The sequence below is a fragment of the Notamacropus eugenii genome, chromosome 1 (genome assembly GCF_028372415.1).
Source record: "Notamacropus eugenii isolate mMacEug1 chromosome 1, mMacEug1.pri_v2, whole genome shotgun sequence".
NCBI classification, from domain to species: Eukaryota; Metazoa; Chordata; class Mammalia; order Diprotodontia; family Macropodidae; genus Notamacropus; species Notamacropus eugenii.
The window spans coordinates 715,510,494-715,525,502 of record NC_092872.1 but is presented as its reverse complement, the minus strand read 5'-3'; the positions used below and the strand labels follow the sequence as shown (position 1 = coordinate 715,525,502).

General features: G+C 49.1%; 1 protein-coding gene across 13 annotated transcripts in view; it reads left to right on the top strand.

The window, feature by feature from the left end:
- The window catches only part of NDRG4 (NDRG family member 4), a 123,728-nt gene extending 111,277 nt beyond the window's left edge, over positions 1 to 12,451 (top strand). For 6 of the 13 annotated variants that reach the window (XM_072636646.1, XM_072636645.1, XM_072636644.1 and 3 more), the window contains 8 exons: positions 1,256 to 1,359; positions 3,291 to 3,347; positions 3,457 to 3,508; positions 4,885 to 4,932; positions 5,531 to 5,566; positions 5,725 to 5,776; positions 7,842 to 7,880; positions 9,276 to 12,451. In XM_072636646.1, coding sequence (XP_072492747.1) covers positions 1,256 to 1,359; positions 3,291 to 3,347; positions 3,457 to 3,508; positions 4,885 to 4,932; positions 5,531 to 5,566; positions 5,725 to 5,776; positions 7,842 to 7,880; positions 9,276 to 9,430 — 543 coding nt within the window. In that variant the 3' untranslated portion in view covers positions 9,431 to 12,451. Of the gene's footprint in view, positions 1 to 1,255; positions 1,360 to 3,290; positions 3,348 to 3,456; positions 3,509 to 4,884; positions 4,933 to 5,530; positions 5,567 to 5,724; positions 5,777 to 6,673; positions 6,918 to 7,841; positions 7,881 to 9,275 lie in introns of those variants that run through there. The other 7 variants (XM_072636648.1, XM_072636647.1, XM_072636642.1 and 4 more) reach the window with 2 other exon arrangements.
- The last annotated feature ends 2,558 nt before the right edge of the window (positions 12,452 to 15,009 follow it).

Here is a 15,009-nt window from a genome sequence, read left to right as displayed (position 1 = left end):
CAGAGGGAAGGGAAGGAAGGAAAGAAAAGAAACAGGCATTTATGAAGTGCCTACTATGTGCCAGGCATTTGACAAATTAGGATCTCACTTGATCCTCACAACTCTGGGAGGTAGTGCTCTTATTATCACCATTTTACAATTAAGGAAACTGAGGCATACAGAGGCAAAGTGACTTACCCAGAGTTTCACAGCTAGTAAGGGTCTGAGGCTGGATTTAAACTCAGGTCTTCCTGATTCCAGGCGCAGGACTCTGTCCATGGCACTGCCTAGCCCCACTTTGACTGACAGGTGTATTGCTAGACTGTGAGCCAGGACCCCCAAGACTTACCCTCAGATCTTGAGATTTGAGGCCAAATTTCACCTCCTCTCCTCAACCCCCACTCCCCCGCCAACCTAACTAAATTACCTAAGAGAAGGTTCTGCTGTAAGGAGCTATAAATAGTGCTCTGAGTCAAGCCATGAAAGTGAGCATTGATTAAGTACCTACTGTGTGCCAGGCACTTGCTAAGTGCTGGGGATGCCAAAAATAAGCTGTCCAGTCCCTGCTCTTGAGGAGTTCCTAGTCTGACAGGGAAGACAGCCAGCAGACGCACCTGCACAGAGAAAATAAATGCAAGCTGAATCTCAGAGCATCTCCAAGAGAAGGTGCTAAGATTAAGGAGCAGGAGGTGGGACTTTGTTGAGACTCAAAGGAAGCTGGGGAAGCAGAGGCAGAGGGGAGGAGGGCTTGTGAGATCCTTAGATGGGAAATCTCAAAAGCCCCTACAAGTGGGAATCTACAAGGAATGAGCTTTAAAGCACTAGATCTGATTTAGCAGACACTGTTAAAGTACCTACTGTGTGCCAAGCCCTTTGCCTGAGTTCTGCTCCAGAGAACTTGGCATTCTTTACTGCTTGGATGGGGTGTGGAAGGGGGCAGGGTGAAGGATGGACACACCTGGGGATGTGTGTGAAGAGTTCTCAAGACTCCTCACTTCTCTGAGATCCTCTCATCCCTGAATGTCATCCATCTTTCTAGGAACCCAGGAAGATCCAGGCAACAGTTGGAGAAGGGCCACAGCTTTATTTTTTCTTTAAAAACAATTTTTATAAGCTAGTGTTTTATAAGCATCAATAGTACACACACATACAAACGGCTCTGAAAGCCAGGGCTGGAACTCCCCATTTGGGGACCTTGAGGCTAGAGCCAAGGACTTGGCCTCAGGCTTCTCTAGTCCCCCCCAGTCACTTGTGTCCATTTGGGGGGGGGGGACAGGAGGAGCTGGTGAACAACACGGAGTTGGTGCAGAGCTACCGGCAGCAGATCAGCAGCACAGTGAACCAGTTCAACCTTCAGCTCTTCTGGAATATGTACAACAGGTTTGATCAGAATGGGATTGAAGCTGCATGTGGGGATTCTTCTAGCCACTACCCTTCCCAACTTCAGCTCTTTCCTCACTTCCTACCCCATCCCTACCACTATCCTTATCCTTCCTGATCCATCCATCCTTCCCTCTCCTTATTCTCGTGCCCATCCTCTGTTTCTGTCTACACCCCTACCCCTGTGTTCAACCCCATCCATCACTACCCCCATTCCCCACTGAGGTCTGACTCTTCAGGTTCAGAAAGAGCTGGAGTGGGTATAGTTTGGCCATGTGTCAGATTCTACCCTGCAGGTCTACTTTGGAGTCAGGGCAGGAGCCTCCCCGGGTTCAGGTCTCATCCAAGGACAGAACAGAGCTGTCAGAAGTACTTACCTTATTCATGCCATGGGCTAGCCCTATTTCTTATCTTAGAACTTGGCTTTCCCTGCTCTGCCTCACTTAGACACACTAAGCTAAGGGGCCAATTTTAGCTTGACTGTGTTCCCTGGCTGGGTGCAGCAATGCTGGCCCCAAGGGCTGAGAATTTGATAATGTACTGAAGAGTTTCCTGTGAGATTTCCGTTGCTCAGTTGAAAGCTATCTCAAATGTGACTAGCTCTAATCATCTCCTTGTCTCACCTCCCTAAGAAGTAGTGACATTTAATGGAAAGAATGCTGGGGCCAGTTCATAGGAGAAATCACTTTCCGTCTTGATGAGGTGGTGGTGGTGGGCTAGATGAACTTGGAAGCAAGATGGCGGGTGAGATGGAGACTAGTCACTATCACCACAAGATGGTGGGAAAGATGGAGACTAGTCAATATTACAGTTTGGTGCATTTGAAACTGGCTGAATGTCAGCACCCAAAGAGTAGCCATCATTTAATGGCTCAATGTCAGCTTGGGAGGAGGGATCTCCAGTGGAGTACTCTAGGAATCTGTCTGTTGGCTCTTCAGTCATTGACATTTTCTATCAGTGACTCAACTATACATAGTATGTTTATCAAATTTGCAGGTTGTAGGCAAAATGCTAGGGGAGATAGTGAATATATCAATAGCAGTCTGGGTCCAAAAAGAGCTAGAAAAGGTAGAACAGCAGGCTGAGTCTCATAAGATGAAATTTAATGGGAACAAATGCAAAGTCTTAGACTTTGGTTCAAAAAATCAACTTCACAAGTATGGGAAAAGACATGGGAGTGTTGGTGGTCTATAAAGTTCAACACAACTCGACAGTGTGATATAGCAGCCCCCCAAAGCTAGGACTCTCTTTGGCTGTGTCAGGACAAGCATGATGTGATCTAGGGCAGTGATGAGCCCATAGTATTCTGCCCTCAAAAATCACAGATGGGATATTGTATCTAGTCACTGCATTTTAGGATGGATGTTGATAAGAGCAGGGATTATCTGGAAGGGTTCAAGCAGGTTGGCCAAGGGCCTCAAGATTGTATTCTGTGAGCTGTGGTTGAAGAGACTGGCTAATGACTAGAAGCCTGGAGAAGAGGCTTTGGGGAGGACTTGAGCCCATCATCAAGGATTTGAAGAGCTGGTGTTGGGGAGGGAATAGGACTTGTTAACTGCCCAGAGTATAGAAGCAGGAGCAAGGGGTAGAAATTGAAAAAGAGTGAATTTAGCTTACGACAAAACTTGCTAACAATTAGAGAACAGCCTTGGGAATTGGTTGGCTGGCTGTCCCTGGAGGTCTTTACCTCCTTGTTAGGTGTGTTCTTAGGAAGTGGATACTTGTTCAGGGGGCACCAGGTATAGTCCTTGAGGTCCCTTTGAACTCTTCTAGCTCTAAACTGTAGGTCTCTAACCCCTCCCCAAACCAAAGCCATGGGGATGGCAGTATGCTAGGTTCAGAAACCCTGGGTCAGGCTCAGCAATGGTTTGCACATAGCCCCAGGAGCACTTCTTTCACCCTCTTCTTCTACTCATTCTCTCCTTGTCTAGCCGCAGAGATCTGGACATAAACCGGCCCGGGACAGTCCCCAATGCTAAGACCCTTCGGTGAGTGGCCCTGCCTCTGCTCCCCATGCCCAACCCCAGCCCCAGCCCCAGCCCCTACCCATCCTTGAAGGCCTCCTAATATCCTTTCTCCCTCCCTTTTGTGCTTCAGCTGCCCCGTGATGCTTGTGGTCGGGGACAATGCACCTGCAGAGGATGGGGTGGTGAGTACAGTGCTAAAGTCAAACCCACCTAGTGGGAGGAATCAGAGAACTCAGATCAGGCCTTGCACAAGGCCAGAAAGGAGTATACATCCTGCATCCCGGGGTTCAAACCCTGTGTTCAACTGTGGGTTTTTCAACCTCATGTGTCCTGATGAATCGTACCACCTGCCTCAGTACACAGGTGGTGCTGCCATGGTCGGCAGCTTGCCTCTCAGGGGCACACTGAGACCTGGATCCATTTGGGAGAGGCTAGGATAGGTGGCACTGTCTGGCCCATCTCACGTTCAGACATTTTCAGAGGCTTCCCCTGTAAATATTTCTGAGACCTACCCCCTTACTCAGGGCACTGTGCACCCCTGCCACCCCTGGACCCCTTGGGAACCAAGCTTCAAAAGCCCTTCCCCACCCTCCCCTTCTTGAGTCATTTCTCCCCCCACCATGTCTCTCCCTGGCACAGCCAACAGCACCTTTGTCACCCAATGTGGCAACCTAGTGTCAAGCTTCTGCCCTTCTCCCCCACTCCTACCACCCTCAGCCTCAGATGTGCCCAGGTATCTCTAGGCTAGGCAGAAAGCTAGGCCACAGCTCCTGTGTGAAGTCACTGCTGTTTGTCTAGGAGGCCAGTCTACCTCCTTCCTTCTTTCCTTTTCTCAGGCCTGAGGTCTCACTCGTGCCCCTAGCTGGATGTCAGCTTATCCTGGTAATAGGGTAACTGGGCATGAAAGTATGTTAGCTGAGGCTGGTTTAGGGATAAGTACTGGAATGTGTCAGATGGTCCTCTCCAAGCTTAAATGGCCACCTTTCCATATGCTTCTTGGCAGGGCATGTTGGGAGAGCGACCTACCCCCACCTTGAAGGAGGGCCCCCCATCCCCAGAGTTGCAGTGTGTTACAGTGGGTAGAATGCTGTATGCAGAAAATAGAGACCCGGCTTCAGATGCTGGGTCTTGGTGACCCTTCTCACCCAAGTGCCTGGTGAACTTTCCAACTCTAGGGAAACCAGGGTGGGTACTCCTCTCCCCTGCTCCCCAAGAGGAATCTGCCTGGGGATGGTCCCATAGTTAGGTGACACAGTGGAGACCAGAATCCTGACTCAGAAAATTACTCCAAGTGTGGTCCTGGGCAAGTCACATAACCTCTGTTTACCTCAGTTTCCCCATCAATAAAATGGAGATAATCATAGCACCTGCCTCACAGAAATATAGGAAAGTCAAATGCAATAACATATGTAAAGAAAAGCATGTTGTAAACCTTGTATGAGTGCTGGCTATTACTACTATCATCCCTAGAGAGCAGGAGAAGGCTACTTGGGGCTGACACCCAGCAGGGTTGTCATTTGACTTTCTAACAGTCTGAAGCTCTTGCTTTCCTCCCTAGGTTGAGTGTAACTCCAAGCTGGACCCAACCAATACCACCTTCCTGAAGGTAACACTTCCCCAACGGCTCCTCTTCTCTCATCTCAGGGACACCTGCTTTTCCCCTTGCTTCACACACAGAGGGATCTCAGCTGAGTGGTTTGGCCAATGTCTTAACACTAACTCAAAAACACACAAGGCTTGAGTCCTTGCATATGTGTGTCTGCACATACATGTACGCACACATGTGTATTATGTGGAAAGAACAGTTTGTGTTCATTTCTCTTGAGACATGAAAGTTGGACTTGAGTTTGAATATGGCCTTTGACGTTTACTAGCAGTATGGGCCCATACTAAATGAAGGGATTGGATTCCATGACCTTTGAAGCCCCTCCTGACCCTAAAGCCATGATCCTAAGACATCTCTGGGTCCCAACTTCCCCCTAATTAAGAGGGATTTATAATACTTGTACCACCCACCTTACAAAGGGGCTAGGATCAAGTGAGATAATGTCTATAAAGGGCTTTTAAAATTATACAATGCTGTAAACTCAGCTATTTTTATCATAGAGGGGTAGAAGGTAGTTGACCATTGAAACAAGCTGGTAAAGCCTTGATGTTCAGTGGAACAGGAGACCCTTACCTTGTTCTGCCCCTTCCCTCTGCAGATGGCCGACTCTGGTGGACTTCCCCAGGTCACACAGGTGAGTTCTTTTCTCCAGAAGATGCACATCAAGTGATTTCCCAGGATGCCCTCCCCTCCCTAAGCTGTCAGCCAAAGGTGACCAGTCAGTCCCTCCTTTGGTGGAAGGGGTCCTCTCCTGGCTCTTGACTGATGCATTTCTGTCTTCTTTTCCTACAGCCCGGGAAACTGACTGAAGCCTTTAAGTACTTCCTTCAAGGCATGGGCTACAGTAAGTGCCAATCCCATAGAGACAGCTCAGCCAATGAGGCTGAGGTGGCCAATAGTGACTCTCCAAGACCCAAGTTGGGGGAGAGGGAGCATAAGGGCCCATGGAGTGACAGAACGGAGGGTGGGGGTCCATGCAGGGTGTCCAGCTTTGGAGTACCTCTGTGCCATGTGAATCACACCAATCTATGCCATGTTGGAAGAGTGTGTGGGAAAGCGGAGGTCTCTCCATAGGCGGGTCTCCCTTCATAGGGACGTGCATGTGGCCAAGCGCAGGTGGGCCATCAGTGACTCAGTCACAGGAAGCAAGTCTTTGGTGACCTCCCCTGCTTTCCCATTAGCCTGGGCTGAAAGAACTCATCATGATTACCCAGAGTGCATTTGTATATCATGAGACAACAGTCGTGTTTCCATTGCACGGAAAGGTGTATAGGCTTTGAAGGCTAAGACACCCATAGGGAGGTATGCATCCTACGGCCTGGGGGTGCAGGGAGAAGACAGGACCCTGGGTTGTGAGGTGAGGAACTGGGCACACTTGGGTCCCACACTCTTGGAAACCACATGGTGACTTTGGCAGCCTAGGTGATTCCCTGCCCTGTTTTCTGTATGGTTTGTTACTTCCCATCCTAGGGAAGAAATCAGACGAATGGGCAGGACTTGATAAAGGCAGTCCTAATGCAGGAGTCTAGGCCCTAGATTTGGGCCCCGTGATGTTAAGTGATCCATTTCCTGGCTGAACAACTGGGAATGGGCTGGCTCAGATGCCTGAAGCCAGAGCCCGCTCCAAGGTGGGGGATGAGTCCCCAAACCCAGGATGTTAATGTTTTTAGGAAACTGGAAAAAGGTTATGGAGAGATCCAGGGTCCTTAACCTATTCCTTGTTTGTTGCTTGTGACCAAAGGTACCACACGGGCAGAGCTGGAAGTTAGGGGAAAGGCCGTGGAATGGTTTGGGTACTGTGACCATCAGAGAAATAATTACATCAGTAGCTTGGCCTATCCAGAACCCAGATTGGAAGGCAGTGGTCCCACACTGCCCTCATCCTGACTCTCTGCCCCTTCTCCCACGACAAAGGCAAGAAAGAAGCATGGCAGTCCTGGTCAGTACCCCCACTGGACATGCAGTCCTTCCCCACAAATCTCTATCACCACCACATAACATGCGATGTGTCCCTTGATGCATATACACACACACACACACACACACACACACACACACGTTAGTCAGCATGGTCTGGCGTCTACTATGACAGAAACTCAGAATCATGAAATCTACACCCTACTCTCATCCCCATAGGGGTGCCCCACATAGGGTCCCCCTGCATTCACACACAAGTCCATCTCCCCCACAAAGTGCTCATGCACCTTAGTCGAGCCATACCCTCCCAGGCTTCTGTCCACACATTTTCCTTCAGGGGAACACCCATCTTGAAACCAGGTCCCAGGAATCTGCTAACTCGCTTCCTAGACTTTGGCACCTGTATCCTCAGAGGGCAGATGGAAAGTCACTAATGAGATCACAGTGCAGGGATCAAGAATTCAGGTTTCTGAATTTCCCAGCCATCTACCACTTGACCAGGCTGCTTTGTTCAAGGCGAACTGCATTAGTCACAAAAAAGCAGAGACAAGGCCAGAGAAAGGAGAAACAGCCCACCAGACAGGCTGGACACCACCAAAGGTGCATGCAGTGTTTGATGAAGGAATGACGGTGAACAAGTTGTTCCTGTTTAATCTGGGCAAGGAGGGGTTGAGAGGACAGATAGGCCATGGTTCCTGCCCTGGTCTGGATGGGAACTTGAATGATGTCTTCTGACTAGGGTGTAGAGTCCAGGGTTCGGTTGCTGGGGCTGCCATGCCTGAGTGATCTCCCGGCCCGCAGGGGCTGCCATGGGCTTGGGAGAAGGGCAGAGCCTCCTGCACATCCCATCCTCCTTTCCATCTGTGTCTTCCTCTCTCTGTGTCTTTGCTGACTGACTCCCCCTGCCCTGGAGAGACGAAATTCTTCAACCCATGTTTTCTATCTCCTCTTCCTCCCCGCCCCTTTTCTTGCTCTCTTATCTTCTCTCTTAGTTGCATACTTGAAGGACCGAAGGCTGAGTGGAGGCGCAGGTATCCCCTTCACGTTTGTCACCTGTTCTCACCCCCACCCACCTGCTGCATGAACCCCTTCCCTTTTCCTCCATCCCCTTTCTATATGCATCACTGCAGGAAAGTTATATTCGCTCTGGTGTGGTTCCCTAGCTGCTTTGTAGCTCGCTGACCACTTGCCCCAGAGAGTAACCACTAACCCCACTCCAAGGAGTGACCTCTGACACCAGAAATCAGGAGGAAGCCTGAGTTTGGTCACCTGATTCCTACTTCTTGAGTAATTAGAATTCTCAGAGTCCTGAGAATTCCAAACCAGGGAGCGTAGTCAGTGAAGGCAGGAGGAGCTCCACCTGGTTGGGTGCAGAGGGTCTTGGCCCCTGTACACGCTGTCCGGCTCAGAAGATGTTTAAGCAGAAATTTTCTATGGATAGATGAGGTACAAGACGGCATGAGTTTGTTCATGCTTCTCAGGTTTTTGAGCTTTAAACGGGTTTGCACTGAATTCTCAAGACCTCAGGTTCTCCTTTTTGGGCTTTTGAAGAGTGGAGTCCTCCCTACTCCACAGCCTCCACTGTGAGCCATCAGTTCTCAGCTCTGGTAGTGTGCAAACTGAGGGATGTTTGATGAGCTCCTCCAAAGGTAGGGTCCGAGAAAGCACCACCTTCCTCCTTGTACAGACATGGTCAGTCTTGAATCCAACACATCCTAGTATAGATTCTGGGATAGCCTGGCATACTGGGACTCATCAATGCATGACTAGATCATCCCTCAACCCCTACACTGGACTTCCTCCTCCAGTTTGCCCCCAGACTTTTCTCTATCCACAAGTCACCCTTGAAGGGAATCAGCATCAATACTGAGGTGAGCCTTTGTATGAGTCGGCCACGCTGTGCCTGAGCACCGTGCCCCACTCAGCTACCGTTAGCTTGGCAGTGCCCCCTCCCCCTTACCAGCATGCTCCCAGCCTAGAGTGAGTGAGCTGAGAACACTGTCCTCAAACGGGACCCAGTGGCCAGGAGAAGGACCTGGCTCCTCAAACACTGGATGAAGCAGGAACTCGCTGCTGGCTGCTTTGCTTGTGTGCTGTGTCCTCCCACTCACTGGTCTCCTGGCCCCTGCCTACCAGGCCTAATGCTGCTCTCTCTTTTTCTCTCTTTTCCCCTTTCCCTCCTCTCTTTCTCTCTCCCTCCTTATTTTTCCCTCCCTCCCTTTCTCTTGTTCCCTTTCTCTCTCCTCTACCCTCTCCTCTCTGTCTCTCTCCCTCTTTCTCCCTCCCTTTTCCTCTCCCCATTGTCCCTCTCCCTTTCTCTTTCCCCCTACCTTGTCCTCTTTATACCACTTTCCTTTCTCTCCCCTCCCTCTTTTCTCTCTCATCCCCCCCACCTCTCTCTTCTTTCTTGTTTGCCCATTTTCCAGTGCCATCAGCCAGCATGACCCGCCTGGCCCGGTCCCGTACCGCCTCTCTCACCAGCGCCAGCTCTGTAGATGGCTCCCGCCCCCGGGCCTGCACCCACTCGGAAAGCAGCGAGGCCCTAGGCCAGATCAACCCTACCATGGAGGTATCCTGCTGAGGCCCCTGCTCCCACCTTGGAGATGCCTCACACCTCTCCCATCATCATCGAGTCACCATCCAACTGCTGTCCCTGTGCGCCTGCCCACATGTCCTTAGTTTTATTTTGGGGGGGGGATGAGGGAAGAGGGGTTTAATTCTTTTGTTTTTTTTTAAAAAAAAAAAAAGGAAAAAAAGCGAAAAGATAACTATTCCAAGAAGGAGGAAAAGCACCTTAGAAGCCACAACCCAGCAGTCTCCAGTGTTCAGGGAGTTTAGGGACCCTATTTATCATCACCTCCCTTCCTTCCCCCTGTGGGAAGCAGGGTCCATTCTTTGGTGGAGACCTGTCCCACCTCAGGACTTTGCTCCTTCATCCAGCTCACAAATGTTTTCCCACACACACACACACACACACACACACACACACACACACACACAAGACTAGGGGTTTTAAATGCCTAGCTAATAATGATTCCCTCCCATATCTGCTGAGGCCATTGGATCCAGGAGCCTGGGGAAATCACCCATGGCATGGGTTTGCTGAGGCATGTTAAGATCCATTTCCTTGGTCTGGTTCTGGTCCCACATCAGTAAAACTTTTCACGAAGGGTCTGCAGATGTGGGAGAAAGATTAGCAAAGTCACTTTCTTCTGCCCCTTTGTTCCCTCTCTCCACACTCCCCTATCCTGAACCTCTTCGCAAAATGGAAGTGAGATTGTTAACTATTAGCCAACCCCGGGCAGTATCAGGAATCTCCAAGGTACTAAGCAGAAAAGAGGAAATCTCACCCTAGTTGGGAAAGGCACTGGCCCAAAGAGCCTGGAACGAATCAGCAGCTGGGAAGTGTTCTGGGAGGAGATCGTTGATCCATCGCCCAAAGTCATCAGCAAAGAGCCCAGGAGCATTTAGGTTCCTCCCATACACTTCTAGATAGATAGATTTTTAAGTCTTGTTGCATATATGACAATCAACAGTGACAACCCAAAGTTTGAATTGCACCTCACCACCATCTTGGGTACCATGGGAAGGATGGCCCCAGCACCCTATCCAAGAGGTTTCGAGTCTCTGTTGGTGGGCTCCACCGTGGACTCGGTGCTTTGCTAGCATGGCACTAATTTATGATTTATAGCTGAGTCCTATTCCCTGGACAGATGGGTCCCAGGCTAAGACATGGAATTATCATTTCTGCCCCAAAAGGGGATTGGGATCAGTAGACCTAGGGCACCTAATCAGATAAGAAACAGTCTTCAGAGGCCTGGCTTGTCCGTGGGAAGGGTATCATCAGGGTGTCAAGAGCTTCAGGCCTGGTGGGAGTGCTTCCACGGCTTGCAAGTGGAGGAGGAGGAGGAAGATGAGGGAAGTGGGCTGGAGGCAGCTCTACTTGCAGAGACCAGACTGATCCTCCCATTGAGCGGCTCACTCTCTCTTGAGCCTTCTCTGTCTCCTGCCTTCTCTTTCCTCTAGTTTTCTCTTGGACCAGGTTGGTGCTGCTTCATTCATTAGCCACCATGCCTGACTTACCTCAGTTCTGGTAGGAGGATGCAGCTCATTCCCATGAGCCTCTTTGTTGAAATGGGCGTAAGGTCTTCTGTAGAGGGGTTGTAAGGTAGGAGAACATCAAGTTCTGAAAAGAGCATTCTTTTGCCTAGGAAATACCATGATTGGGGAGAGTCTTGAGGGAAGGATTCCCCATGAACAGTCTTCCATCACCTGCCTAATGATCAGCTTTGGGCCAGGTGTCCTCTGAGGGACATACCATTCAGTCTTTGCTGACTAACATACCCCACTCTTTTCATGATCTGCAAGATTCTTCATTCCTATATTATCCAGAGATTGAGAAGACACTGACCAAGATACCATGGGGGTGGGAGATGGGGTCCAGGAAGCAAGATAGGTGTATAGTAAAGAGACCTCTTCTTGTCTTAAACTAAGTGGGTCATCCTAAAATTTGTCCTCTCATAGAAAGGCATCAGGAAGGATATGCTGACCAGAAGCACTTTGCACAAGATGAGTAATTTTTCTCAATACCCCTTTATCATACGTCTGGCTAGAAATAGGGAAAACTATGGCATCTGTCTACAGCTGGCCTGAGCTCCTGAGGTCATGACCCCATATCTTATCCCTAACTCCTAGAGTTGGTCCAGGTGGATGGCTTGTGTCATGGAAACAGGAATGGCAAAGGAGTGGTTTCTGAACCACATAAGGAAGGGGAAAGATGGTGCTGCTACCCTTGGCCATGGTCATGAACAGTCCTTTCCCAGCTCCTGAAATTGATGGCCTGAGGCCTCCCTTAGCAGGAGGGAAGCAGAAACAATAGCTAAAAATGTTAGCTCATTTTACTAGAAGCCTAAGGAAATTACACTGAAGATCCCGTAAGCCATTAAGAGTGAGAGGAGACAGGAGACGGTAATAAAAATGAAAGGGCCTTGGATCCCTGCTCTCTCCCAAAGTTTTAGGAGAGCCAAGGTTTGTGTGCATGTGTGTGTGCATTAGAAGGCACACACCTAGTTCCACTTAACACATAATCTGGTTTAAATAACATTAAGCCATCTTCATAACCATCCTAGAAATTGCAAGTCTGCTACTTTGTTCCCTGCTCTCTTCTCCCGTGTGCTTCCTTTGAACATTAAATGTGAGTGTCTGAAAAGCTGGTAGAAATAATCCTTTTTACTCTAGATAGTGCTGCAATTTTTCTTGGGTTTTTTGGTGTGTTAAGATGAGATATCTATAAATATCTATACATATTATATATACATATATATATATTGGGTCTCTATGTGTGGCTTTCTGTTGGAGGTGGTCTGATTATATCTGTTAGTTTGCTCCCCCACCCTCTTTGGTTGAGGTAAAATTTAATGGACTTCTTACTTCTCTGTACAAGGTGAAAAACCTATTTTTGTGCATTATGGTGGTTGATGCTAACATTTGCATTGATGCCATGAGACTTTGAGATGACCACAAATGTAAAATGAATACAAACCCTTGTTGTAGAAAGAATTAGCTGTGTTGAAAAACTAATAAACTAAGAATGTGAGTGTCATTGTGTCCACGTGCTCTAGCCCCATGTTCTTTTTAGATTGTCCCCAGCATGATGGCCACCGAGGCAGCATTTACTGCTTGTTCCCAGCATGGGTGGCACAGACCCATCTCCGGCCCTGGACCTGCCTGTGCTATTCTGAGAACAGTCTACACTTGTGCAGAAACATCTTGAGGCTCAAAACAGTGCCAATACATATGGTATCACACCTGCGGGGGCTGACTCAGAGTCATGATCCGGGCCCCAGGCACAGGACTGGCCACCCCACCAGAGCACACCAGCTTCCACCTAGCCTCACTATCCATCCTCACTACATTCCCAAACTCTCCGAGTAGCCAGACCTAAAGGCACAAAATGTTTCTTCAAGATCCCCAAGGACCTGCACAACCCCAACTCTCTCTCTCTCTCTCTCTCTCTCTCTCTCTCTCTCTCTCTCTCTCTCTCTCTCTCTCTCTCTCTCTCACACACACACACACACACACACACACACACACACACACACACACACACAGCATTAACACAATCCTGCCACATTCATTAACCTAGATCACAATGGACTGCCATCACACTCAGGAACTGGCTTCTTATCCTACCTGCTTCATCAATTGTAAGTATCAGGAAAACATCCAGAAGCCTTCTTACAACCCAGGCATAATCTGCTGTGATAGGCAGCAAAGAACCCTTTTCATTTTGTCTCTTTCTGTATCCCCAGCACTTAGGACAGTCCCTGACACCTAGCAGGTGCTTAATAAATTTTACCAATTGATAGATTCAATTAGACACGGATCTCACCTCCTTCAAAGCCTCCCGGTAGGGGTGACTCAGCATGTAGGTGCTCATCAGGAACGCTGCTTTTCCAGGAGTTGGCAGGTCTGAAGAAGACTTGGAGAACATGTGATGTTAGAAACCAACAGTACCTCCTCCCAGTGAGGTTCAGACCAGAAGCTTCTTGGCAAGGAGAATGTGATAACATCTCCTGATCCTCAAGCCAATCTCTTTCCTTCCCCAGTGAGAGATCAGTGCCTGGTTCAGTGTCTCCCCAGCTCCTCTTAAAGGAGGCTTGGAGAGACATATTCCCTCAAACACCTAACTTCCCGATTCCTCAGTTTACCCCTTTCTCATGACTTTCTCCTCTACCGTACCTCCATGCACACACAGATGGCAGTATCCTGGATCTTGCCATCACTTAGGTTCACGACCTCTGAAGTCTGGATAGCTCATCATCTGCCGCCATTCCATCCTTCTCTCTGCCTTGTGCATCCTGACCCCGTTCTTTGCTTCCACCATGCTCCCCAATCCCTTGATGCTTTGGTTCTCTCCCAGGCCATCAACTCTGCCCCCTGCCCCCTGCCAACAATCTCACCCTGCTAAGCCATAACCATTCTCCGCTCACACTCCTGTTCCCAGGTCGCTGAACTACAGTTACATAATCTCCCATGTATATAGCGCTTAAGGATTGCAAAGTTCTTTACAAATATTCTCATTTTAATCTTCACAACCCTGTGTTTTTATGGGTGCTTTTATTTTCATTCTGCAGATGGAGAAACAGGCCAAGAGGTTGTGATTGGCTATGAGCCATTCGTGGGGAATCGAGGCAGCCCAGTGGATAGTGCTCCAGGCTTGGAGCTCAAATAAACCTCACACGCTAGCTGTGTGACCCTGGGCAATTCACTTAAAACCTGTCAGTTTCCTCATCTGTAAAACGGGGATAATGAGAGCACCTACTGGCAGATCCACTGAGTTAATAACTGTAAAGTGTTCAGCATAGCCCCTGGCACACAGTAGGCATTCTGAAGCAGGATGTGCCCCCAAGTCTTCCTGACTGCAAATCCACTTGGTGACTGCTGTAAGACAGAACTCCACACCTTCCTCACTGGCCTAGCCTTCTCGCTACTACCATCTTAGCCTCTCAGCTGAGGACCTCACCTCCACATTGACCAAAAGACCAAAAAAAATTCCTCTTCTTCCTAGCTCCTCCTCTCACATTAACTCAATGGCTTTGGACACCATCTCTGCGCCGTCTCCCGGGAAGAGGCAGCCCTTCTCCTTGCCAAAGCAAATCCCTCACAGGCAAAAGGGACCCTGAGCTCTCCTATCACCCCCATTCACTAGTCTTCAAGTCTCTCCCTGCAGCCCACAGATGCTTGTGTCTCCCCCATCCTTAAAAAATACAGGCAGATAAGTGGGCAGTGCATAGAGGGACGGACCTGAAGTCTGGAAGACCTAGGTGAGTTTGAACCTTGCCTCATACACTACTTGTGTGACCCTGGGTAAATCACTTAACCCTGTGTTAATGCGTTGCCTCAGTTTCCTCATCTACAAAGTGGGGATAATGGCTCCTACCTCCCAGGGTTGTCCTAAGGATCAAATGAGATAAAGTGTAAAGTTAAATAAAGTTAGTGACAATTATACAGGCAAGGAAATGATTTAGGGAACGTGTAGCTGAGGGAGAGCTGGAGGGATGTGGGAGCTGAAGATCCTCGAGGTGGCTCTGGTCCCATGCAGTCTAGATACCCACCGCCAAGAACACTGGTCAATACTGGTGGTGGGCCTCCGGGGCT